The 27,697-nt window shown below is 42.6% G+C and overlaps 1 protein-coding gene across 1 annotated transcript in view; it reads left to right on the forward strand.

Moving 5' to 3' along the window:
* Positions 1-27,697, forward strand: part of LOC124613111 — a 129,820-nt gene that overhangs the window by 86,249 nt on the left and 15,874 nt on the right. Inside the window, exon 4 of the mRNA XM_047141721.1 lies at positions 22,930-23,004. Coding sequence (XP_046997677.1) covers positions 22,930-23,004 — 75 coding nt within the window. The remainder of the gene's footprint in view (positions 1-22,929; positions 23,005-27,697) is intronic.

Below are 27,697 nucleotides of genomic sequence, written 5' to 3' on the forward strand. Positions count from 1 at the left end.
ATTGCAAGAAGAGGGAGATGCATACTTAAATAACGCAAATTGGGAAAATGTAAGGTTGAATAATTCTGGATCCTTCCCATTTTCGCTACCAACAATTGTTCTAGCTTATCTGTCGAACGGAGATCTCTCTATTCCAAAAGCCCTATCGATAATACGGTGTTTCAAAAAATTTGCGCTCGTCCGTTTCTGATCACTTCTTCAGTTTAAATCCAGACTGAAAGAAGATGAGTGTGAAATGGCCTTAAAGAGTGAAGGGAGGTTGAAGCGTGACTGCTTCTTAGTGGTTTCCCAACATACAGCACTCCTAAGTAAAGGGATTATATCTACGCTTTGTGAAAACTCGTACATCATTGTCGGGTAGAATGGTTTATCGTTATTTACAGAAATTTTCAGAATATATGATAAACATATGTCTTTTTAAGGTCCTCTTTAATAAATCGGACCACCCCCCCCCCCCCCCCCCCCCCGCCACCATTTTCATAAAATCATGCCTAGGTCCTTGTCCCAGCAGCCAGTGTGCAACTATCCGATCGCAAGCTTTTGCTCCCAGCATTCTCCGCAAAAGGACTGTCTTACAGCGTGCAATTAGTACTCGGGCAATTTCTGGACTGCCATTGTTTCGGCGAATACAAATGACACATTTTAAAACAGAAGCCGCCTCATATTTCACTATTGTCATATAGTGGCCGGTAGGAAAAAACTTAGACGGTGACCCTTGCAGTGTTGCAGTATAAAAGTCTGTCTGTGTGTGTGTGTGTGTGTGTGTGTTTCACTACATGTGAAAAATGGTTCGAACAGTGGCTAAAAGACCTGAGTTCATCTGTGAGCGGTAATTGTATTATTGGGGCACCGGTCACCATTTCATGCTGTACCGGCCTTGCCTGCACGACGGGTGAACATCAGTGATTAATGGACCTGTAACGGCATCCGTAGTAACTGTGAACAAGCGGTGTACAGAACCCCGCTGTCGCCGCGTGCCCCGCTTGCACGTTGTTTGTTCGTGTTATGTGATTAACGACTGGACGCCGGGTTGGTTTACCTCAAACATTCCAAAACAATTATTGATCCATTAATGGTGTACCTTTAGGCTTTGTTGCACATTCCTGCTGCGTTAATGGCGACCATTCCGGTAGTCGTGGTCAGTAAAGTCCACTCGTGCGACTCCTTTCGTTGTGGTGCGTCTTCCAGTCGTGGCGGAGGGAGAAAATTTCATGACCAGTAACTGACCTGAAAGGGAAGGAGGCTCGATAGCATAACATTCCTAATCAAAAGACTGTCCATCAATGGCATCGGTTAAATCTCAAACATATAGCTCTAGCGCTGCCACAAACCGAGATTTCGAAGGCTAGGCCTTCTGCCACTTCAGTCTGTCTACAACTTCCTCTAGTTGAGCACCGAGTGATGGAAGTTCAAACAGCCAGCCTCCACGGTCTCACGGTAGCTTCGTTTCCTCGAATCTCATAGGCCTACATAGAGTAAGCCATCCCTTTCACATCAGACACTTTCTGATACGTTAAAGGTGCTGGTAATCATTTTCGCTTTGACAAATAGTCACTATGAGGCCATAAAAGAAGCATGTTTTTATAACCTTACAAACTACCGAGGTGCAGCTCTTAACTTCGCTTTTTCTTCTTTTCCTTCAGATAAAACTGTGGTTTTTTGACTGCAGAATGGTAGATCTCGCTCAAGTCGTCCGCAGCTCATGGTCTAGTGGCTAGCGTTGCTACCTCCGGATCACGGGGTTCCGGGTTCGATTCCCGGCCGGGTTGGGAATTTTCTCTGCCCAGGGACTGGGTGTTTGTGTTGTCCTCATCATTCCATCATCACTCGCGAAAGTGGCTAGATTGGACTATGTACAGATTGGGAATTTGTACGGACGCTGATGGCCGCACAGTTGAGCGCCCCACAAACCAAACATCATCATCATCCATGAGTTCTGCCACTCCGTGCGTTTAGTGACGTTCTCCATACGTTAGTGCTGCATCAGCCTATTTTTCGTAAGTAAAAATTATTGTAGATCTCAAAATCATTCAGAAATAAATAACGATTCGACAGGGTAGATATTGTACGATCAGCATGAATTATATGAACTTCGGCATAAATTCCACTACACCTGATCTACGCACACTTTCATTCAAATCCTCAGAAGGGCAATCCACAGTTATCTGAGAATGTCATACCTCGGCAAAGCACTTTGTTGTTGACAAAAGGCGCATTATTTTAGATGGTGCGTTATTCAACCCACCAAAGCAACATCAGATAATCCCAAAGCATTTTTGGAATAACAATTGACAAATATCTATGAGTTTTAATACAACTTACCTGCTTCTCTGCACCAAATGAAAGAACTCTGGAATACACTGTGTCAATGTCCGTCCCCTTTCTTTCGTCAAATGATCGCCCATTCCTTTTGCCAAGTAATGCACGTTTCTATGGCAACGTCTCAGGGTTAGCGCAGCTCCGGGCAAACATGACATGCAGTCAGGCCTGTTCCACATACGTTGCTGTTTTCGCCGTACAAAATGGTTCATATGGCTCTGAGCACTATGGGACTTAACTTCTGAGGTCATCAGTCCCCTAGAACATAGAACTACTTAAACCTAAGGACATCACACACATCCACGCCCGTGGCAGGATTCGAAACTGCGACCGTAGCGGTCGCGCAGTTCCAGACTGTAGCACCTAGAACCGCTCGGCCACCCCGGCCGGCCTTTCGCCGTACAGCAAACAGCTTTGTGCCGTGAAAGCCACTGACATTTCACAGGTTCCAGCTCTGTGCCGGATACTCTAGCCTGACGATTTCATTGCTCTAAATATATTTTTGTACTAGCGAAACTGGCAATGCTTAGCAATTGCTAAATATGTATGGGAAATGGATATATCATATATATGTCCTGATCTCCTCCCCCCCCCCCATTCTCTCTCTGTCCACCACCACCTCTCCCACTCTCTCTCCATCTCCTCCTCCCCCTCTCTCTGTCCATCTCCTCATACCCCTCTCTCTGACCTTGAGCTTTGTTTATTGGAATTGCAAATTCAGATTCCATAACAGTATTCTAATCGTAACATGATAAGCTACACACATCAAAAAAAATTTTGCATCATCCCAGTTCCCAGAACTGAAGGTAGACGTTGACTGTGGATATTGTACCACAGGCACAGTCCTTTTCACTGTTCAGAGATGTCACTAAACCCACCCAAAGATGTAAACAACCATGCATCAGCAGCGCCTATTAGACTCAGCTCCAGTCACTCCACCAGAAAGGAGGTACACGCCTCTCAACCATGCCTAGACGGTCAATACCGCGGTTCGATCGCGTCCGCATTGTTACTTTGTGCCAGGAAGGGCTCTCAACAAGGGAAGTGTCCAGGCGTCTCAGAGTTAACCGAAGCGATGTTGTTCGGACATGGAGGAGATACAGAGAGACAGGAACTGTCGATGACATGCCTCGCTCAGGCCGCCCAAGGGCTGCTACTGCAGTGAAGGACCGCTACCTATGGATTATTTGCTAGGAGGAACCCTGACAGCAATGCCACCATATTGTATAATGCTTTCCGTGCTGCCATAGGACGTCGTGTTACGACACAAACTGTGTGCGATAGGCTGCATGATGCGCAACTTCACTCCTTACCTCCATGGCGAAGTTCCTCCTTGCAACCATGACACCATGCAGCGCGATTCAGATGGACCTCTCAGGATTTGCATCACGTTCTCTTCACCGATGAGTGTCACATATACCTTGAACCAGACAATCGTCGGAGACATGTTTGAAGGCAACCCCGTCAGGCTGAACGCCTTAAACACACTGTCCAGCGAGTGCAGCAAGGTGGAGGTTCCCTGCTGTTTTTGGGTGGCATTATGTGGGGCCGACGTACGCCGCTGGTGGTCATGGAAGGCGCCGTAACGGATGTACGATACGTGAATGCCATCCTCCGACCGATAGTCAACCATATCGGTAGCATATTGGCGAGGCATTCGTCTTCATGGACGACCGTTCGCGCCGCCATCGTGTACATCTTGTGAATGACTTCCTTCATTGTAACGACATCGTTCGACTAGAGTGGCCAGCATGTTCTCCAGACATGAACCCTATCGAACATGTCTGGGACAGATTGAAAAGGGGATCCACGACGAATCGTCGTTGAGGAGTGGGACAATCTGGACCAACATTGCCTTGATGAACTTGTGGATAGTATGCGACGACGAATACAGGCATGCATCAATGCAAGAGGACAAGCTACTGGGTATTGCAGTTACTGGTGTGTAAAGCAATCTGGACCACCACCTCTGCAGGTCTCTCTGTATGGCGGTACAACATGCAATGTAAGGTTTTCATGAGCAATAAGAAGGGCTGAAATGATTGTTTATGTTGATCTCTATTCCAATTTTCTGTATAGGTTCCGGAACTCTCGGAGTCTAGGTGACGAAAAACTTTTTTTGGTGTGTGTATCAATACAGCTTTTTTGTTTTCTGTGAAAACCGACTGCGAGAAAGTAAACAAAACTGCACATTGTCGCGTATACAACTTTCGTATATAAAGATCACACGAAAAGCAAAATAACCGATACCACGGAAAAAGAACACTGAACACCCATGGTGGGACTCAGAATGTAAAAATGCACTAGAAAGATGCAAAGAAGCCTTCCAGGAATACAACAGTAAAAAATCTCCAGTAAATCTGTTCGTCTTAACGAGTCCAGAAGACCGACGAAACTCTTTTCGCAGACCAAGAGAAAATAAGATGCTACAGAGGAAAATTTTCACAACCACAACAGGATTTTGCCGGACTTTGGCAAGGAATGTCCACGGGTACACACCTCAAAACTTATGCATCAGAAAATCGGATGGAAAAGTAGTACTAAATAATCAAGAGAACTGTCAAGAACTGCTACGTTGTTTCTCTGATCTCCTTAAATACCCTGAATCTGAAACAAGATTCCCAACGTAAGATTGCACCTCCACTTACCCATATCACTCCCCTAAACATGTAAATGGATCCACAAACACATACTTAAATTAAAAACAACAAGACATCCAATGAAGACGGCATCCTTGCAGAACTACTAAAGAATCTCGTACCAAAGTCTTTACAGGAACTTACACAAATAATCACACCCATCAGGCAAACAGAAAAAACCTGACGACTGGAAACGTGCGCTTATCCACGCGCCGCACAAGAAAGGAGACAGGGAGAATATGAGAAACTACATAGGAATCTCCCTGCTACATGTCGCCTACAAAATTTTGCCAGCGTGCTTACTCCAGAGAACACAAGAACAGTTAGAATACAAAACTGGTGAATACCAGGCAGACTTTCACCTCGGTCATTCATGTACAGAACAAATCTTCAATCTGAAAACATTTCTAAAATAAAAGGCCAAAAGGAATACTCCAATCATTTGCACTTTCATAGAATTCAAGAAAGCATATGATTCTGTTGACCGAAAATCCCTATTCATCATCTTAGAAGACCAGGGAATCGATCCAAAACCACTATGACTAATCAGACAGGCAACGCCGGCACAACACCAAAAGTTAAATTCATAGGTAAAATCTCCGACACCCTCATGATCAAAGCTGCAGTGCGCCAAGGCGACGGATTATCCCCACTATTGTTCAACCTAGTCATGGACAAAGTAATAAGAGAATGGGAAAAATAGCTGAAAATCCAAGGACACTCGAAACCAAAACGACTAGGACGATCCCGGGACAAGATAGATATCAAGACTAGCATTCGCAGACGACCTGGCTATGCTCTCAGATAACAAAGGAACAGTGACCAAACAAATAGTAATACTAAATGAATGCGCAGGAAAAGTTGGCCTGCAAATCTCTTTCCGGAAGTCTGAATTCTCCTGCTCAAAATGAAACATACAAAAATTGGATATAAATTCTAGCAAGATAAACAGAGTTACACATTTCCAATATCTAAGTGAAATCCTCGAATCTACATAAGGAGAAAAGATCTCATAGAAGACTCGTCCACAAAAAATTAAGAGAGATTACAGGAGAACACAAGACAAATATAAGAAATGCAGGCGCACTCAAACAAATACCACACACTACAATACAGTAATCAAGCCTCAAATATTGTATGCAAGTGAAACACTAACATTCAATACGAAAAGAGACATGGAAAGCATAATGAAGGAAGAACGCAAAATTATGAGAAAAATTCTCGGTTCAAAGCTGGCAGAAAAGGTGTACACATTACGCTCTAGGAAAACGACAGAGAAGATGTCAAAACTAGCAGCAGATGTGAGAAAAGGAAGCCACCAGAATTCTGACATAGGGTCTGGTCAACAATACCACGAATCACTCAAGTCAAACTGGACTTAGAAAAAGCAGAAATCGATCCAATAAAGTTCAACACAGAAAAATATCAGACAAGACATAGGAGTGGAATGTTACGTAAGAGAAATAAGTCACAAAGAAACCAGGGACAACGTGGGCTGAGGATAGAAAGAGACCGCACAGAGAAAAAAATGACAGAACGTGGAAGATCAGAAAGAATGCTCAAATGAGACAAAATTCTTTGCATGATCCTATAGGGTCTCGACGCAAATAATAATAACAATAATATGATGATGATGATGATGAGAAAGAATATGTATGGGAGAAAATTATTTTCTAAACTTTCTTTCTTTCACTGACGCCATAGTCCCACTGCGATCGCAGGGTCAGCGTGGTTACAACGGATTTGGCAGTGTTAGTGTTAGGGATGGCCGGAAGCCCTTCCTGCCACCACCTCATACCCCCCAGAACGGAATCAGTGTACCCCAACTGTCTGCATCTAGTGTAAATCGTGAAATAGTGCGGACGAGTTTCAAATGTCTGCGACGCGTGTAACTGAGGCGGAACGTGGGGACCAGCCCGGTATTCACCTAGCGGGATGTGAAAAACCGCCTAAAAACCACATCCAGGCTGGCCGGCACACCGGCCCTCGTCGTTAATCCGCCGAGCGGATTCGACCCGGGGCCAGCGCGCTTACCCGGGTCCAGGAAGCAGCGCGTTAGCGCGCTCGGTTACCCTGGCAGGTAAAATTATTTTCTAAACTGTCGTAGTTAAAATTGATTGCGAAAATTAAAACAAAACCGCACTTACTCAGAGCAGAGCACGGCATTTTCCATCTCACAATCTGTTTTAACTGAAAACGTATACATTGTTGTTTAAAGAAATCTATGTCCTATGTCCACATGAATGCTTACTAATGTGTCCCGTAAAAATTTTAAGTAAATTGGTCAAATACTTTTAGAGATTTTTGGTAACAACCTTTACGCTTTATATACTAAACATTTATTTATACACTGTCCAGTCACATAAACGTGACTATCCGTCAGAAGCCTGAATAACCATGTTATGCAATGCGGAGCACTGCGAGACGTGCAGGAAGACAGTCGATGAGGTTCTGGAAAGTATCGATGGGTTCGTGGTGCCGCGTCGACTCCAGTAGCGTGGCAAACCGTGCTAGGTTGAGGACCCAGGGCGCACATGGCCCGATCGAAGAGGACCCACAGATTCTCGATAGGGCTTTAATCCGGGGAGTTTGGTGGCCAGGGGCGCATAATTATACAACTTCAATTTCTTTTGCCTCCTTGGTTTCCTTTACTGCTTGCTCCGTGCAGATTGAATAATATCGGGGATAGTCTAACAATGGCTCACACTCTTCTCAATTACTGCTTCCCTTTCCATGTCCTTCAATTCTTATAACTGCTGTCTGGTTTCTGTACACATTGTAATTAACTTACCCTCCCTGCATTTATCCCTAATACCTTCATAATTTCAGAGAGTGTAATCCACTCAACATTCTCTATATCTACAAATACTATAGATTTAGGTTTGCCTTTTTTAAAACTATCTTCTTGGGACAGTGTTGTGCCGTATGTTCTAATAGTTCTCTGGAGCCAAAATTAATCGTTCCCCAAGTTGGGTTCTACTAGCCATTCCATCTTTCGCAGATAATTCATGTTAGTATTTTGCAACCATCAGTTATTAAACAGATAACTCAGTAATATTCACAACTGTCAGAACTTGCCTGTTTTTGGGATCTGGGTAATTACATCACATGCTACGATATGATGTATATTTTATTTTGCTATTTTATTTTGTTTATAGCATTTCATGATGTTCGGAATGTGTATAAATAAATCATATAACTTGAGTTTATATATCAGTGCGAAACTGTTTGTGGTTTAATTATCACATCTGCAGATGGTGGTAAATTGCCGAAAGAGGCAAATACACGACCATAACGTAATAAGGATGATTCTGAAATGATGTTACAACTATTCAGGGATGATGGAGACAAGTAAATGTATCAATTTGAGGTAAGGGACGATGGATGGTCCGGAAACGGCCGAGTCGAATGTTATGTGCGAAAATCGTTCTGATATCTCTGGCAGTGGACCTCTTCTAGTGCAAGCTCTTTGATTTCCATCTTTTGTTCAAATGGTTCAAATGGCTTTGAACACTATGGGACTTAACATCTGAGGTCATCAGTCCCCTAGAACTTAGAATTAACCTAAGGACATCACACACACCCATGCCCGAGGCAGGATTCGAACCTGCGACCGTAGCGGTCGCGCAGTTCCGGACTGAAGCGCCTAGAGCCGCTCGACCACACTGACCAGCCCATATTTTGTGAGGATGTAGTATGGCTATGGACAGAAACAAGACGTGAGCTCTAAAGCCCATATATTAAGAACTAAACTCCGTCCAAACAGGCCTTGGAAGGCCCAATGGTATCGACCGGCCGCCGTGTCATTCGCAGACCACAGGCGTCACTGTATGCGGGTTGGCAGGGCCATGTGGTCAGCACACCGCTCTCTCGACCGTATGTCAGTTTACGAGACCGGAGCTGCTACTTCTCAATCAAGTAGCTCCTCAGATTACCTGACAATGCCCGAGTGCACCCCGCTTGCCAACGGCGCTCGGCAGACCGGACTGTCACCATCCAAGTGCTAGCCCAGCACTTCGGTGATCTGACGGGAACCGGTGTTACCACTGTTGCAAGGCCGTTGGCCCATATATTAAGAGCACTTGTTCATGTTTGCTACTGTGAAACACATCTCTTCTACTGAACAAGTGCTCATAGCTCTTGATGTATGTATTTTAGAGTCCATGTTCACTGTAGAATTTCTTCTTGTTTTGGTCCATACTACCTCCTCCAAAAACATGGAAAGCGAAGAGCTTGCAATAGAAGAGTTCCTCAGTCGCAGGTATCAGAACGAGTTTCGCTTACAACTTTCGACTCGGTCGTTTCCGGGCCAGGATCGTTTACCTCAAATTGATACATTTACCATTCTCCATCATCCCTGAAAGTCTGTATCATCATCATGGAATCATGCTGTATACACATTTATAAGGTCGCATGCTTCCGTTTCACTTAATACAAGTTTCAAAAAATCACTCCTTTGCTTAGTACTGGCTAGCATCCGATCTCTTCATACTCCTATATCTCCTTCTCTTTTCTCGAAGGGTCTCTTTAACCTTCCTATACGCAGCAGCTATATTTCCCACAGTCATGCACATATGGAGGGTTCCAAATGATTAGAAAAGAGCACAGATAGTCCCAGTCTTCAAGAAGGGTCGTCGAGCAGATGCGCAAAACTATAGACCTATATCTCTTACGTCGATCTCTTGTAGAATTTTAGAACATGTTTTTTGCTCGCGTATCATGTCATTTCTGGAAACCCAGGATCTACTATGTAGGAATCAACATGGATTCCGGAAACAGCGATCGTGTGAGACCCAACTCGCCTTATTTGTTCATGAGACCCAGAAAATATTAGATACAGGCTCCCAGGTAGATGCTATTTTTCTTGACTTCCGGAAGGCGTTCGATACAGTTCCGCACTGTCGCCTGATAAACAAAGTAAGAGCCTACGGAATATCAGACCAGCTGTGTGGCTGGATTGAAGAGTTTTTAGCAAACAGAACACAGCATGTTGTTATCAATGGAGAGACGTCTACAGACGTTAAAGTAACCTCTGGCGTGCCACAGGGGAGTGTTATGGGACCATTGCTTTTCACAATATATATAAATGACTTAGTAGATAGTGTCGGAAGTTCCATGCGGCTTTTCGCGGATGATGCTGTAGTATACAGAGAAGTTGCTGCATTAGAAAATTGTAGCGAAATACAGGAAGATCTGCAGCGGATAGGCACTTGGTGCAGTGAGTGGCAACTGACCCTTAACATAGACAAATGTAATGTATTGCGAATACATAGAAAGAAGGATCCTTTAGTGTATGATTATATGATAGCGGAACAAACACTGGTAGCAGTTACTTCTGTAAAATATCTGGGAGTATGCGTACGGAACGATTTGAAGTGGAATGATCATATAAAACTAATTGTTGGTAAGGCGGGTACCAGGTTGAGATTCATTGGGAGAGTGCTTAGAAAATGTAGTCCATCAACAAAGGAGGTGGCTTACAAAACACTCGTTCGACCTATACTTGAGTATTGCTCATCAGTGTGGGATCCGTACCAGGTCGGGTTGACGGAGGAGATAGAGAAGATCCAAAGAAGAGCGGCGCGTTTCGTCACTGGGTTATTTGGTAACCGTGATAGCGTTACGGAGATGTTTAATAAACTCAAGTGGCAGACTCTGCAAGAGAGGCGCTCTGCATCGCGGTGTAGCTTGCTCGCCAGGTTTCGAGAGGGTGCGTTTCTGGATGAGGTATCGAATATATTGCTTCCCCCTACTTATACTTCCCGAGGAGATCACGAATGTAAAATTAGAGAGATTAGAGCGCGCACGGAGGCTTTCAGACAGTCGTTCTTCCCGCGAACCATACGCGACTGGAACAGGAAAGGGAGGTAATGACAGTGGCACGTAAAGTGCCCTCCGCCACACACCGTTGGGTGGCTTGCGGAGTATCAATGTAGATGTAGATGTAGATGACGCCAAAGAAATTCGATTTGGAAATGAGGATCTGAGAGCAGTGGACGAGTTTTGCAATTTGGGGAACAAAATAACTGAGATAAGGTAAAAACTATATAAAATGTAGAGTTGCATTAGCATAAAAATTTCTGATAAGAAAATATACGAGACGAGGTTGTAAAATAACTGGATTGATGCTGTCCTAGAGTAGGTACTCCTGCGCTAAAGACGAACGAACAGTAGCTGTGAAGCCTTCTTAGTTGAATGCGGCATCTATGCTGTCTGTAGACAAATCAGTGTGCCCGTGCCCTATGTTTACCTTAAGATTTGTTATTTGTTATAAGTGTAACAATAGAGCAACGAATTATTATGAAATTTCACATGGAACTTGGAAAAAAATTCTACTGAAAGCAATCTTTTACTAGAAGAAGTGTGTGGTGAAGACTGTTTATCACATAAATGAGTTTTTAAGAGGTTCAAGAGTTTCCAAGATGACCGAGAAGACGTCGAAAATGACTCATTCCCAGTACGCCCTTCAACATCAAAAATGGACGAAAATATCGAAAAAGTTGGTAATCTGATTCAGTATGATTGTCGGTTGAACATTCGATCAATTGCTGGAACTATATGAATTGACCAAGAATGCTTAAGGCAAATTTTACGTAATCAATTTAACATGAGAAAAGTGTGCTTGAAACTAGTGCCGGGAACCTCACGATAGAACAAACAGATGCTCGTGAAAATGTTTGTACCTACAGTTTGAATACCACTGAAAATGATCCTAATTTCTTGGAAAGGGTGACAAATCTTGGTATTACCCTTATGATCCAGAAACTAAGCGCCAGTCCATGTATTGCAAGGGCCCAACTTCAACGAGAGTGAGAAAAGCTTGAATGAGCGGATCAAAATGCAAAGGAGTGATGATTTTTTTTTTTCGTTATTCCTGGAATTGTGTATCTTCACTGGGTTTCTGGAGGTGAAACTATTAATCAAAACTACTACCTTGAGGTTCTTACTCAACTCTGTGAGGAAAAAACGACACCAGTTGTGGAAAAACATGTCATGGGTTCCGCATCAAGACAACACACCAGATCATACTGCTTGTCAGTTAAAAGGTTTCAAGCGAAGTACGGCGTCCCAGTGTTAGACAACCCACCTTATTCGCCTGACTTCGCACCATATGACTTTTATCGATTCCCCTGCATCAAATGTGCATGAAAAGGGGCAAGATTTCAGTCCGTTGATGTAGTGAAAGAAAAAAAACGGTACGTGTGGTATAGGAACTAGGCCTAAGCACATTGAGAAACTCAGACAGGAGAGTACTGCAAATGTTAGAATAAGGAAAGGTTCTCATAAAGTATAATTAAAAATAATGTAAGTATATTTCATCAAAATATTGGGAGTTTAAAGAATAAAGTAGATGAGCTTCTGGTTTGTTTAGAAGATTTAGAGAAACATATAGAAGCATGTGCCTGTGAGCTTAAATTAAATAAAGGCACATTTATAATTGTAACTGTATATAGGTCCCCATCAGGAAATTTTCATCTATTTCTGAAAAATTTGGACTCCTTGTTGTGCTATCTGTCAGACAGGGGGAAGCAAATTATTATTTGTGGGGACTTCAATGTAGATTCTCTGAAAGAGGGTAATACGAAAAATGACCTTGAAGTATTACTCGGTTCTTTCAATTTGACACCCGTTATTGATTTTCCTACTCGGGTGGTAAAGGATAGCAGCTCACTGATAGATAACTTCTTTATAGACCAAGATAAGTTTAACCAGATAAATGCTCAGCCTGTTGAGAATGGTCTTTCTGATCATGGTGCTCAGCTAGTTACAATATACGACATAGCTCCATTCAGCAATACTAAACAGTCCTCCAAAGTAGTACGTTCAGTCAACGATTTAACAATTGCAAATTTCAGGGAAAGCCTACAACAGTTAGACTGGGATGAGGTGTACCGTGAACCTGATGCCAATTTAAAATATAATTTATTTCATGACATTTTTGAAAATGCATTTGAAAACTGCTTCCCCAAGAAAATAGTTAAATATACTCGTAAAAAACCTTGTAACAAACCATGGCTTACTAAGGGTATAAAAATATCTTGTAACCGGAAAAGGGAAATGTATCTGACAGCAAGAAAGAGTAGTGACCCAGAAACTATCAAAAATTATAAAAACTACTGTTTTATATTAAGAAAAGTTATTAAAAAATCAAGGAGTATGTGTATCATGTCTGAAATCAGCAACTCTGATAATAAAATTAAAACAATTTGGAATATTATTAAAAGAGAAACAGGTCAACCAAGAGCAGAGGAAGACAGTATTACCATCAAATTGAATGAAAACTTTACGAACAAAAAGTCAGAAGTTGAAAATATTTTTAATAATCATTTTCTAAATGTTGTGGATATAGTAGGATCCAGGTGTTCATTAGAAGATGCTAGGCTGTTAATGGAAGAGGCCATACCTATGCAATTTGATACAATTGAAATCTCACCCACTTCTCCCTCTGAAATTAGGAAAATAATAAACTTGCTTAAAAGCAAAAACTCACATGGAATTGATGGCATTTCCAGCAAAATACTAAAAGCTTGTTCTCAACAGATAAGTAAGATTCTCAGCCACCTGTGTAATAGCTCTCTGGAACAGGGCATTTTCCCTGATAGACTGAAATATGCTATTGTTATACCTTTGCATAAAAAGGGGGATAGATCTGATGTCAACAATTACCGTCCAATCTCCCTTCTAACAGCTTTATCCAAAATTTTTGAGAAAGTAATGTATTCAAGAGTAGCTTCACATATCTGTAAAAATGAAGTACTAACAAAATGTCAGTTTGGTTTCCAGAAAGGTTTTTCAACAGAAAATGCCATATATGCTTTCACCAGTCAAATTTTGAATGATCTGAATAACCGAACACCACCCATTGGGATTTTTTGTGATCTCTCAAAGGCTTTTGATTGTGTAAATCATGAAATTCTGCTAGACAAGCTCAAGTATTGTGGCATGAGTGGGACAGTGCACAAATGGTTTAATTCGTACCTAACTGGAAGAGTGCAGAAAGTTGAAATAAGTAGTTCTCGTAACATGTAAAGATCAGCACATTCCTCAAACTGGGGAACTATCAAGAATGGGGTTCCACAAGGGTCAGTCTTGGGTCCTGTGTTGTTCTTATTATATATTAATGACTTGCCATTCTATATTCATGAAGAGGCAAAGTTAGTTCTCTTTGCTGATGATACAAGTATAGTAATCACACCTCACAAACAAGAATTAACTGATGAAATTGTCAATACTGTCTTTCAGAAAATTACTAAGTGGTTCCTTGTAAACGGACTCTCACTGAATTTTGATAAGACACAGTACATACAGTTCCATACAGGGAATGGTATGACACCATTAATAAATATAGACCTTAATCAGAAGCATATAGCTAAGGTAGAATATTCCAAATTTTTAGGTGTGTCCATTGATGAGAGATTAAATTGGAAGAAACACATTGATGATCTGCTGAAACGTTTGAGTTCAGCTACTTATGCAATAAGGGTCATTGCAAATTTTGGTGATAAACATCTTAGTAAATTAGCTTACTACGCCTATTTTCACTCATTGCTTTCATATGGCATCATATTTTGGGGTAATTCATCACTGAGGAATAAAGTATTTATTGCACAAAAGCGTGTAATCAGAATAATAGCTGGAGTCCACCCAAGATCATCCTGCAGACATTTATTTAAGGATCTAGGGATATTCACAGTAGCTTCTCAGTATATATACTCTCTTATGAAATTTGTTATTAACAACCAAACCCAATTCAAAAGTAATAGCAGTGTGCATAACTACAATACTAGGAGAAAGGACGATCTTCACTATTCAAGATTAAATCTAGCTTTAGCACAGATAGGGGTGAATTATACTGGCACTAAAGTCTTTGGTCACTTACCAAATAGTATCAAAAGTCTGACAGATAACCAACAAGTATTTAAGAAGAAATTAAAAGAATTTCTGAATGACAACTCCTTCTACTCCATAGAGGAATTTTTAGATATAAATTAAGAAAAAAAAATTAAAAAATAAAAATAAAAAATAAAGAAAAACAAAAAAGACAAAAAATAAAGTTGTTATATTAACTTAAGTATGTTGTTAAATTAACCTAATTATGTCATGTATTGGAACATTTGACTCGTTCCACATCATTACGAAATATCGTATTCATGATCCATGGAACTAGTATTAATCTAATCTAATCTAATCTAATCGAAAGGAGCTCACAGAGGAAGCCTTCCAGCACTGTTTCCGTCAATGGAAAATCCATAGGGATAGAGAAAGGGCGTATATCGAGAATGACAATAACTAAATTGTAAGTTTTTAAATAAAAAGTTTTACAGCAATAGTCCCGTTATTTTATAGCCACATCTCATACTAATAACAAATATACATTTTAGGAATTCTTTTCTAAAAGTATTTGTATGAAGTGTAGTATCATACGAAAGTGAAACATGGACATTACATGGTATAGACAAAAAGAGAATAGAAGCTTTTGTAACACAAAGGTAAAGAAGAATGGCGAATATTACAGCCGGTGATCAGATGACTAAGAGAGAAGTACTAAGTCGATTCAGGGAGAAATGATCTTCACGGCGCTACTCATCTAAAAGAAAGGACCGGCTGATGGAAGAACGTTCTTTCCCTCTGTCCTCAGAGCCTCCGTTGTGTCAAAGTCGATAGGCGCGGGAAGAGTCCACACATACGAGACAAATTTCGTGACGCACTGCTACTCACATTGGCGGTTCCGGATTAACTCTCTGCACCGTCACACTACCCAGTCACTTTAAACAAGGTTTACCGGCCTCGTTTTGACCTGTGAGACAGGGGGATGATTCTCACTACTTAGGAGCCCAGTAACTCTAAGGCAGATTCCGAGATCTGACCACTGAACTGGAATGTAAACACAGCTATCACCTCATATACCGCATCTTACTTCCGCCCATAATCTCCACAACAAAACAGAAATACAGTTAAATACAAGTACGCTAAGAATCACACAAAAACACCACACATAAAATTCCTCGTAAAAAAATTCTCACGAAAATCTTGCCTAATCCGTCTCGTACGCTAACACCCCAGTCCAGCTAGCTACTTGGGGCCTCAACTTAATTTGAGGTCTCGCAACATCCCCTAGAAAATTGGAATGGCCCACGCACAGAAACACACTCGGTTGATCGCAAAGGATCGCATTCTCCCGACTTCTGAAATACGAGGGTTATTCCAAAAGTAAGGTCCGATTCGCCGTAACTATTGAAATTTGGCGCCAATGACAAAACACGCATGCGCGCCGACTCCCGGCAAGCCTTGCGCGTCAAACGCCGCCATTCGCTTTGTTACTGTTGCTGAGTGTAGTTCACAGTGTCACTTTACAATGTTTAAGACAATTGATCAGCCCGCCGATTGTGAAGTAAGGGCAGTGATACGGTTTTTGTCTGCAAGAAACAATTCAGCGGCGGAAATCCATCGGCAGATTACTGAAGTGTACGGTCCTAACATAATGAGCGACAGTAAAGTGCGCAAGTGGGTGCGAGCTTTTAATGAAGGACGGGATAATGTGCACGATGAACCACGGTGTGGCCGACCATCAGTGATTTCAGACGATTTGGTCAATGCGGTTGACAAAAAAATTCGTGAAGATCGCCGATTCAGTATTACAGACATAGACATGCAATTTCCGAATGTGAGTAGAACAACTTTGTACAGAATTGTGTCTGAACATTTGAAGTTCCACAAATTGTGTGCCCGTTGGGTTCCCAGGCTGCTTACTGAGCCCCAACGAATGAAAAGAATGGCTTTTGCTCTTGATTTTTTGGAGCGATATCATAAGGAAGGTGACAGTCTTTTAGACAATGTTGTCACAGGGGATGAGACATGGGTTTCTCACATCACTCCAGAGTCTAAACGTCAGTCAATGCAATGGCGTCACACGTCATCGCCAGTCAAGGTCAAGGCAAAGCAGACAATCTCCACACGTAAGGTTATGGCGACTGTGTTCTGGGATAGACGTGGAGTATTGTTAGTCGACTTTATGGAGAGAGGAACAACGATTAATAAAGCCGCCTACTGCGCTACCCTGACTAAACTTCGACGTGCAATCCAGAATAAGCGACGTGGTCTTTAGTCGTCTGGAATCTTGTTGTTGCATGACAATGCCAGACCCCACACTGCAAATGAAACGCAAGCTCTGATCAAGAAATTTGGATGGGAACAGATGGACCATCCTCCTTACAGTCCGGACCTGGCGCCAAGTGATTTCCACCTGTTCCGTTACTTAAAGGAGTTTCTCGGCGGCAAGCGCTTCGACACAGATGATGAAGTGAAAGAAGCAGTTAAGGACTGGTTATCGTCACAGGCGACCGATTTCTATAACATGGGCATTCAAAAGCTTGTTGAACGATGTGACAAATGTTTAAATAAGTATGGAAGTTATGTAGAAAAATAGATAAAGATGTAAGGAATGTAAATAAAACAATTGTTTTGAAAAAACATTTTAGTTTTGATTTTTTTTTTATAACCGGACCTTACTTTTGGAATAACCCTCGTACATTACGAAAACATCACCACTGCCGCAGATGACACACGACTTCTACACTTCATGAGGGAAGCTGGCCAATTCCTCAGTTTCATTGGCTCCAAACCGCTCCAATAAATTATTTAACATTTATCCCTTTCAGCTAATCAGGAGCAGAATGTAGGCATTTTCGTTGGCCATTTCCTGTTCCCACTGAGGACGATTAGGGAAAGACTGGCCCATTTGCTGTGGGCTGGAGAAAACTTTCATCTCTTAGATAACAGTAACTGGATCAGCATACAAAGTCTGTAAAAAAGTATCAGGAAATTGTTTTTCCTGACATAACTGTATGTCGCCGCGTGCTCCCATTTCACATGCTGGATGGTGCGGGTGTGACCAACAACACGACCCAGTGCAAGTTGCCAGCGAGCATTCGTTCAGGAAAGATCAAGTTTTTGGTGGAATGCTATTGAATGAATAGATGCAAGTGCAAAAGGCAGTGAACGATTCAACAGTGGTACACCATCGAACTTTATTTTTGACTGGAAAACTCAGTTATGGAGACATTAGTCGCTAAAGTAGTAAAGGAGTTTTGCTATTTAGGGAGTAAAGTAACTGATGATGGTCGAAGTAGAGAGGATATAAAATGTAGACTGGCAATGGCAAGGAAATCGTTTCTGAAGAAGAGAAATTTGTTAACATCGAGTATAGATTTAAGTGTCAGGAAGTCGTTTCTGAAAGTATTTGTATGGAGTGTAGCCATGTATGGAAGTGAAACATGGACGATAACCAGTTTGGACAAGAAGAGAATAGAAGCTTTCGAAATGTGGTGCTACAGAAGAATGCTGAAGATAAGGTGGGTAGATCACGTAACTAATGAGGAGGTATTGAATAGGATTGGGGAGAAGAGAAGTTTGTGGCACAACTTGACTAGAAGAAGGGGTCGGTTTGTAGGACATGTTTTGAGGCATCAAGGGATCACAAATTTATCATTGGAGGGCAGCGTGGAGGGTAAAAATCGTAGAGGGAGACCAAGAGATCAATACACTAAGCAGATTCAGAAGGATGTAGGTTGCAGTACGTACTGGAAGATGAAGAAGCTTGCACAGGATAGAGTAGCATGGAGAGCTGCATCAAATCAGTCTCAGGACTGAAGACCACAACAACAACAGTCTCTATTCACCAAGTTTCCAAGGATGAAGGCATGTCATGAACTGCAGTTTTACAGCAGCATATGCTCTACAGAAATGGGTGAGAGAGTGTGGACAACGAGCCCCCATTGGACAGTCATTGACGTCAATAACGGACGACAATGTACAATGTACGCACGAAGTGCTGAATTCAGACCATCGATAATGTCTGTGCATGGTCACAGATGCAACTGGCCTTGACAAGATGACAGTGCACACCATTGTCACTGAAGATATGGTGAGGCGAAAGATATGCACTAATCTCGGTGTGAAAGCCTTGGGAGATGGCCAAAAGCAGAGGCGAGTGTCTGCTTGCGAAAATCTTCTGCCATGCATCGAAAAAGACCTCAGCTTTTTGGACAATGTAATCATGGGAGACGAAATTTCGACATCTGAATAAGCCGGAGAAACAAAGCAGCAAAGTTCCAAATTGCACAGTTCAGCATCACCTCACTCACAAAAGGCTCAAATAAGCAAATCCGGAATGAAACCAATGCTCATCATTTTCTTCAGTGCCAAGGGGGTGTGTTACTATGAATTTGTGCCTCAGGGACAGACAGTGAATGTTGTATTTTGCCTAGAAGTGTTAAGAAGCCTGAACAGAAGGGTCAGCCAGGTGAGCGCAGCAACCACCAGAAATTGGAAATTGCATCATAACAATGGCACCCAGCCATACCTGCTCCAAGCCACTAACAACCTGTGAGCAAGGTGCATAAAATCCTGTGAAACATCCTGCATTTGCTATCCACATAAAATCACACTTGTTCAGGGGTTGCTTTTTTGCTGTCCCACCAGGAAGACAAATGTGTGCTCTGGAATTTCTTGCTTGCATGGAAGTGGACAGTGAATAGCCATTGGCTGGCCAGAGTGGCCGAGCTGTTCTAGGCACTACAATCTGGAACCACGCGACTGGTGCGGTCGCAGGTTCGAATCCTGCCTCGGGCATGGATGTGTGCGATGACCATAGGTTAGTTAGGTTTAAGTACACTCCTGGAAATTGAAATAAGAACACCGTGAATTCATTGTCCCAGGAAGGGGAAACTTTATTGACACATTCCTGGGGTCAGATACATCACATGATCACACTGACAGAACCACAGGCACATAGACACAGGCAACAGAGCATGCACAATATCGGCATTAGTACAGTGTATATCCACCTTTCGCAGCAATGCAGGCTGCTATTCTCCCATGGAGACGATCGTAGAGATGCTGGATGTAGTCCTGTGGAACGGCTTGCCATGCCATTTCCACCTGGCGCCTCAGTTGGACCAGCGTTCGTGCTGGACGTGCAGACCGCGTGAGACGACGCTTCATCCAGTCCCAAACATGCTCAATGGGGGACAGATCCGGAGATCTTGCTGGCCAGGGTAGTTGACTTACACCTTCTAGAGCACGTTGGGTGGCACGGGATACATGCGGACGTGCATTGTCCTGTTGGAACAGCAAGTTCCCTTGCCGGTCTAGGAATGGTAGAACGATGGGTTCGATGACGGTTTGGATGTACCGTGCACTATTCAGTGTCCCCTCGACGATCACCAGTGGTGTACGGCCAGTGTAGGAGATCACTCCCCACACCATGATGCCGGGTGTTGGCCCTGTGTGCCTCGGTCGTATGCAGTCCTGATTGTGGCGCTCACCTGCACGGCGCCAAACACGCATACGACCATCATTGGCACCAAGGCAGAAGGGACTCTCATCGCTGAAGACGACATGTCTCCATTCGTCCCTCCATTCACGCCTGTCGCGACACCACTGGAGGCGGGCTGCACGATGTTGGGGCGTGAGCGGAAGACGGCCTAATGGTGTGCGGGACCGTAGCCCAGCTTCATGGAGACGGTTGCGAATGGTCCTCGCCGATACCCCAGGAGCAACAGTGTCCCTAATTTGCTGGGAAGTGGCGGTGCGGTCCCCTACGGCACTGCGTAGGATCCTACGGTCTTGGCGTGCATCCGTGCGTCGCTGCGGTCCGGTCCCAGGTCGACGGGCACGTGCACCTTCCGCCGACCACTGGCGACAACATCGATGTACTGTGGAGACCTCACGCCCCACGTGTTGAGCAATTCGGCGGTACGTCCACCCGGCCTCCCGCATGCCCACTATACGCCCTCGCTCAAAGTCCGTCAACTGCACATACGGTCCACGTCCACGCTGTCGCGGCATGCTACCAGTGTTAAAGACTGCGATGGAGCTCCGTATGCCACGGCAAACTGGCTGACACTGACGGCGGCGGTGCACAAATGCTGCGCAGCTAGCGCCATTCGACGGCCAACACCGCGGTTCCTGGTGTGTCCGCTGTGCCGTGCGTGTGATCATTGCTTGTACAGCCCTCTCGCAGTGCCCGGAGCAAGTATGGTGGGTCTGACACACCGGTGTCAATGTGTTCTTTTTTCCATTTCCAGGAGTGTAGTTCTAAGTTCTAGGGGACTGATGTCCTCAGAAGTTAAGTCCCATAGTGCTCACAGCCATTTGAATCATTTGAATGGCCATCGAAAATGGAACAGTTGAATCCCATTTCCAACTCCAAGGACATGACAATGCACAGAATTGCAGAATATGGGCAACGGAAAATCAGCACACACATCAACCAGTACCACTTCATTCTGTGAAGGTGACTGTGGCGTATGGGTTGGTGGCATCATTTATCGTAAGGTTGTATCTTTTTTGAGGAGATGAGTTCTGTGGGTCCTGTTACCTGTACCATCACCGGTAAATGCTATTAGAATCTTTTGTGTGCCAACATCATTCCAACCCATCAATAGTGTGGATAATATACAAATATTGCACACACAAGAAATTTTGAGAAGCTTCCAGAAATGATAAATACTAACAGCAAATATTTCCCAGTGGTCTGATTGGACCTGGTGACCCACAGCATGCTAGCCAGCAGTGCTAACTGCTTCCCCACATTAAATATGCCACAGCTCATGGCAGTGTATACAATTTTCAGTTTCAGTGAAACAAAAAGGAATTACAAAAACAGCATTATTTCTGGAAAATATAAAGTAATTGTGTTAAAAAGTGAACTGTGATGTTACCACAGTAGCACTGGGAAAACTATCACATGCAAACCCATTAGTTCAAAGTCTGCATGTGTCACCTTACATCTGATTTCTGCCTAATAACATTTATCTTTCAGTTACCAATAAAAAAACATCATATGCAAAGCTCATGACCCACTGCATTAAATTGCTTAATGTTGCTGTTAGTTAAACATCAGATGTTCTAGTTACCAGCTGCTATGCAGATTTTTGTCTGTCTAAATAATATTAAGAACTCCACTCACTACTATTGGGTAGGTTACACATTCAACAGGACTGTCTGCTGATCTGCTACTGTTTGACACGCTCATTAGGAAATGTTTTCCTCTTTTTGGCAGGCCCACTGGTAGTGAAGTGAGAGTGAAAAAAAAAACATGTCATCATAATCACAGAAGAGTTCTTATTTAAAAACAGACTAAAAGTCTTCTTCATTCATGTGTTAAATCTAGTTCATTTGTTTGAATACATGATACTGAAACAGATCTTTCAAGCAATGGACTCAAGTACTGGTACACATTTGCATGAAATTCTTGTCACAACACAGGTTGGGTCTTCCAAGATGTTGCAGAGTTAACCACAGTCACTCATCAAATGTAACAAGCCTTAAATAAAAAGATATTATCAGTTGTCCAAAGCATTAAAGGGTGTAAATCATACTACCTTGATAAAATTTAAATTTTATGAAATTACTTATACTTAAACATTTGATTTGAGTCATTCATAGCAAAAAGTGGTGTTGAATACATCAAACAATGGAGGAAGAAGAGGAAATTTTAATGACTGGAAAGAATTCACTATTGAAGTTCAACAGCATTCAGTTTTGGGTCCACTCTTATTCCTTATATAGAGTGAACCGTGTAACTTGGATATCCAGGACATTTCATAAATAGTTCTTGCTACTGAAGTTATGTTCCTGGCAAATGATATTACACAATGGGGCAAGTAATTTGCTATGTTAGTACAGTAACACTTATAAAATTCTAAAATATCCCTTAACACAATAAATATGCATTTTTAAATGGAATGTTGTGATATATTTAATTGCATTCATTACCTCTTTGACAGAATTAACTGTAAAAACGTGAGACAACTATTAATTTATCCCCCACATCTTATATACACTCTTTCACAATATGTTTGGTGTCAAATTGTTATCTACATTAAATATCTGTTTAATCTGTAAATGTATATTTTAGGTTTTGTTATCTTTGCCTCATGTACTATATTTCATTCTCTTTTTCCAGACCCAGTATTTATCTACAATGCGATAGTAGCTGTCTCTCATATGAATTTACACCGCTGGGCTGAGCCATTTGCAGGTAATGTGTATTATGTGTCAACATCAATGGTACATAAATGCCATGGTTACATCACTGAAATGCTGCTAGTTACAGATTATTGTGCCTGTCCTTTACTGTTTTCTGCAATATTCTAGGAATTACAATCATATGCTTTCTTGCAACTTCTTTGGATATTATTGAAAACAAATGGTGCAAATAATACAACATAGCAAAGATGGAATTACAAAGTAACCCACCAAATTTTTATTTATGAAAACGTCACCTTGTGGGTATTAAAATAATCTCTCCACATCAATGACTTGTGTCTGTGACAGAATCCTAAAAACAATATCTCAGACTGAATACTTCTAAGTAATCATACGTTTACATGCATATCTTATTAAATTTCACTTTTGGGAAGTTAAGTAGAATAAACTGTACTTACAAAATGTACGTTTTGTTTAATATGTCCAATTTTTCCCATTTCATGAAGCTTATAAAACTTTCACTTTGTTTAGAAAACTATTAATGCACATTGATCAAAAGAGGGAGATAAGTGATGGGCAGATGGGGGAGAGAGGAGCATGGCTAGTCATAAACAACAAGCAGGCACAGCTCTTCTGTATAGGGAAACAGGCAGCTACCTATGGCAATGAAAATGCTGTGTGAGTAAAATTACTTCATTTGGAGACTGAAATGCTCCATCTCAGGTAATGTTTCTTGTGGGAGAGACACTTGACAAGGAGAGATTCACATTGGCAGAGGAGAGATTCACATTGACAGACTGTGTTACAGACATGAACTTAACCTCAGAATGTGGAAATGTAACATGTGGCAGCACTGGGTCTGTATTTGTTCTTAATCTACATAAATGATCTTCCTATGGCTTTAATGGGTGGACAGAAAACTAATGGGTGTTGATGGCACAAATGTACTAATCAAAGGTCCAATCTCAGTCTTCCCAGATACAGCTCTGATGATTACAGAACATGTCTACTGTCTTAATATCACAAAGACACATATTATGCAGTTTCAAACAAACAAGAAACATGTACTAGTGCCAGAAGTAGACATTAACAGTCATACACTGAATGAAACTGTGTGTAAAATCCATGCAATCCACACAGTCAGCAAACACAGGGTGTCCCTCAAAGGGGTTTACACTGTTTGGACTTTAATAACTAAAATAAAACTTTGAAGTTTTAAGTCACACATATGGTCACAACATTACTGATAACGTTTTCCTGTTGAAGATGTTCAAAATTTTCTCCATTGACAGCAATATAGCATCTACAATGCTGTGGAACAGATCAATACACAAGTGTTGTGGTTGCCACTGGAATGGATACACAGGCACTCACAATCACCTCTCTCAAGTCATACTGCAAATGTGGCTTTGTGTATGCCACGTGGAGTATCTGAGCAGTTTGAGGCACCATGTCATAGATTTTGCAGCCCCTCCTCCCTCAACCATGGGTGTGTGTGTTGTTCTTAGTATAAGTTAGTTTAAATAATGTGTAAGTCTAGGGACCAATGACCTCGGCAGTTTGGCCCCTTAGGAATTTACACACATTTGTGGCTTTGTGGTGTAGATAGTGTCCTTCGGAGTTCTGCACAGAATTAAGTCTAGCAGTAGTAGCTCAGGAGATCTGCGTGCAAACTCAATACTTCCTCATAGGATTATCCACTTCCCAACATATGTTTCATTGAGGAGTTGCCACACGTCATGATGTTAACATGATGGTGCACCACCTTGATGAAAAAAAAAAGTACAATTCATTCCTGCAACATGATAAGGTACTTCACATCTATCACTTGAAAATTAACAGCTCATTCTCCTGTAATATGTGGGTTATTTTTTGCCCAGTACATACAGCTATGGTGATTGATGGTTCCATTCAGTTTAAATGCCACCTCATCAGACTGAACAATGTTCACTATTGCAAATTCAATCACAAAATTTGAGGCACCTATTCAGATCACTCTCATTTATCATGTGAAGCAACCTGGGAATATAAGGTTTCCACACTGCTTGCTTAAAAATGCAGTGAGGACTTAATTTGCTTACACCTGATTCACGTGCAGCTTTCTGTGTGGACTTCTTATGGTATTTGTGAAACTTTGTACCACTGCATCCACTCCTCCTTCATCCACTATTGATTTCTTTCTGCCACACTGTCCCTTCCTCTCAAATTTGTTGCACAGTTTCATTATTGTTACATGTGATGGTGGTGTAGTATCAGACTCTGTCTGCCATTGTCTCTGCACTTCTTCCATGTTTTCACATTTCCAACAACACTTTAAAATCAACTTTCTTTGCTCCAAGGACGCATTTACAGCCATTTTGATATTTACACGACTACACACACTAGCCATGAGAGCACCATATAATCACAATTAGATCAGGTTATCATTAATACCTCCTCAGTCATTAAAGTTATAAACTCCTTTGTGTGACACCCTGTATATAAACTAATCAAGAAGTTTCGTTCAGTACGTTTTAGTCTTCAAAGTATTTTTCATTGTTTTATTCTAAAAACAAGACTATTGGCTTGTTTCACATCCTATCGCTCCCTGCTGCCTTATGGGATTATTTTCTGAGGCAATGCAGTTAAAGTAAATAAAGTACTCATATGGAGAAAGATATAAGCATATTGGAATTTTTATGCTTGCTTCCCAGTACATTTCCATCTACTATGTAATGCTTCTTGTTACTCAAAATGAAAATCAGTTTGAGCTGAACTGTGATTTGCACAGTCACATTACAAGACACAAAAATGATTTTCATATATATTCTGCTTCCATGTTTAGGGTTCATAGCAGAGTTCTGTACTCCAGCACAAAGATATTCAACAATTTCCTTCTTATGCACAAAATGAGGATACCATACCAGTTCAGACAAAAAAAGATTACAAATATTCCTCATTAGGGAATCACACAAATTATCTGATTATCTACAATCAACACTGAATATTTCTACACTCCTGGAAATGGAAAAAAGAACACATTGACACCGGTGTGTCAGACCCACCATACTTGCTCCGGACACTGCGAGAGGGCTGTACAAGCAATGATCACACGCACGGCACAGCGGACACACCAGGAACCGCGGTGTTGGCCGTCGAATGGCGCTAGCTGCGCAGCATTTGTGCACCGCCGCCGTCAGTGTCAGCCAGTTTGCCGTGGCATATGGAGCTCCATCACAGTCTTTAACACTGGTAGCATGCCGCGACAGCGTGGACGTGAACCATATGTGCAGTTGACGGACTTTGAGCGAGGGCGTATAGTGGGCATGCGGGAGGCCGGGTGGACGTACCGGCGAATTGCTCAACACGTGGGGCGTGAGGTCTCCACAGTACATCGATGTTGTCGCCAGTGGTCGGCGGAAGGTGCACGTGCCCGTCGACCTGGGACCGGACCGCAGCGACGCACGGATGCACGCCAAGACCGTAGGATCCTACGCAGTGCCGTAGGGGACCGCACCGCCACTTCCCAGCAAATTAGTGACACTGCTGCTCCTGGGGTATTGGCGAGGACCATTCGCAACCGTCTCCATGAAGCTGGGCTACGGTCCCGCACACCGTTAGGCCGTCTTCCGCTCACGCCCCAACATCGTGCAGCCCGCCTCCAGTGGTGTCGCGACAGGCGTGAATGGAGGGACGAATGGAGACGTGTCGTCTTCAGCGATGAGAGTCGCTTCTGCCTTGGTGCCAATGATGGTCGTATGCGTGTTTGGCGCCGTGCAGGTGAGCGCCACAATCAGGACTGCATACGACCGAGGCACACAGGGCCAACACCCGGCATCATGGTGTGGGGAGCGATCTCCTACACTGGCCGTACACCACTGGTGATCGTCGAGGGTACACTGAATAGTGCACGGTACATCCAAACCGTCATCGAACCCATCGTTCTACCATTCCTAGACCGGCTAGGGAACTTGCTGTTCCAACAGGACAATGCACGTCCGCATGTATCCCGTGCCACCCAACGTGCTCTAGAAGGTGTAAGTCAACTACCCTGGCCAGCAAGATCTCCGGATCTGTCCCCCATTGAGCATGTTTGGGACTGGATGAAGCGTCGTCTCACGCGGTCTGCACGTCCAGCACGAACGCTGGTCCAACTGAGGCGCCAGGTGGAAATGGCATGGCAAGCCGTTCCACAGGACTACATCCAGCATCTCTACGATCGTCTCCATGGGAGAATAGCAGCCTGCATTGCTGCGAAAGGTGGATATACACTGTACTAGTGCCGACATTGTGCATGCTCTGTTGCCTGTGTCTATGTGCCTGTGGTTCTGTCAGTGTGATCATGTGATGTATCTGACCCCAGGAATGTGTCAATAAAGTTTCCCCTTCCTGGGACAATGAATTCACGGTGTTCTTATTTCAATTTCCAGGAGTGTATTATCTAAATGGCAAGTCGAAGTGTTCATCACGTATGTGCATGGCAAATATTGGTATGTTATACAATACACAGACTTATGTATTTATAGATGTTGAGAACTATTTTCTAAAAAGAATCAGATAAAAAATAAACCACCAATGTAGTCAAGTAAATATTAAGCTAGCAGAAGGAAATAAGCAGTGGTCATCCGATACAAATGAAGAAGAAGCAGCAGCTTTTCTCAGATTAGCATCTACCTTCCTAATTTACTGAGTTAAATTATGCTGGCATAAGCAGCATACTGGTTGTTTATTGATAATGCAGTGTACAGATTAAGTTCCTATTGTTT

Source organism: Schistocerca americana, chromosome 4 (assembly GCF_021461395.2).
Source record: "Schistocerca americana isolate TAMUIC-IGC-003095 chromosome 4, iqSchAmer2.1, whole genome shotgun sequence".
In the NCBI taxonomy this organism is placed as follows: domain Eukaryota; kingdom Metazoa; phylum Arthropoda; class Insecta; order Orthoptera; family Acrididae; genus Schistocerca; species Schistocerca americana.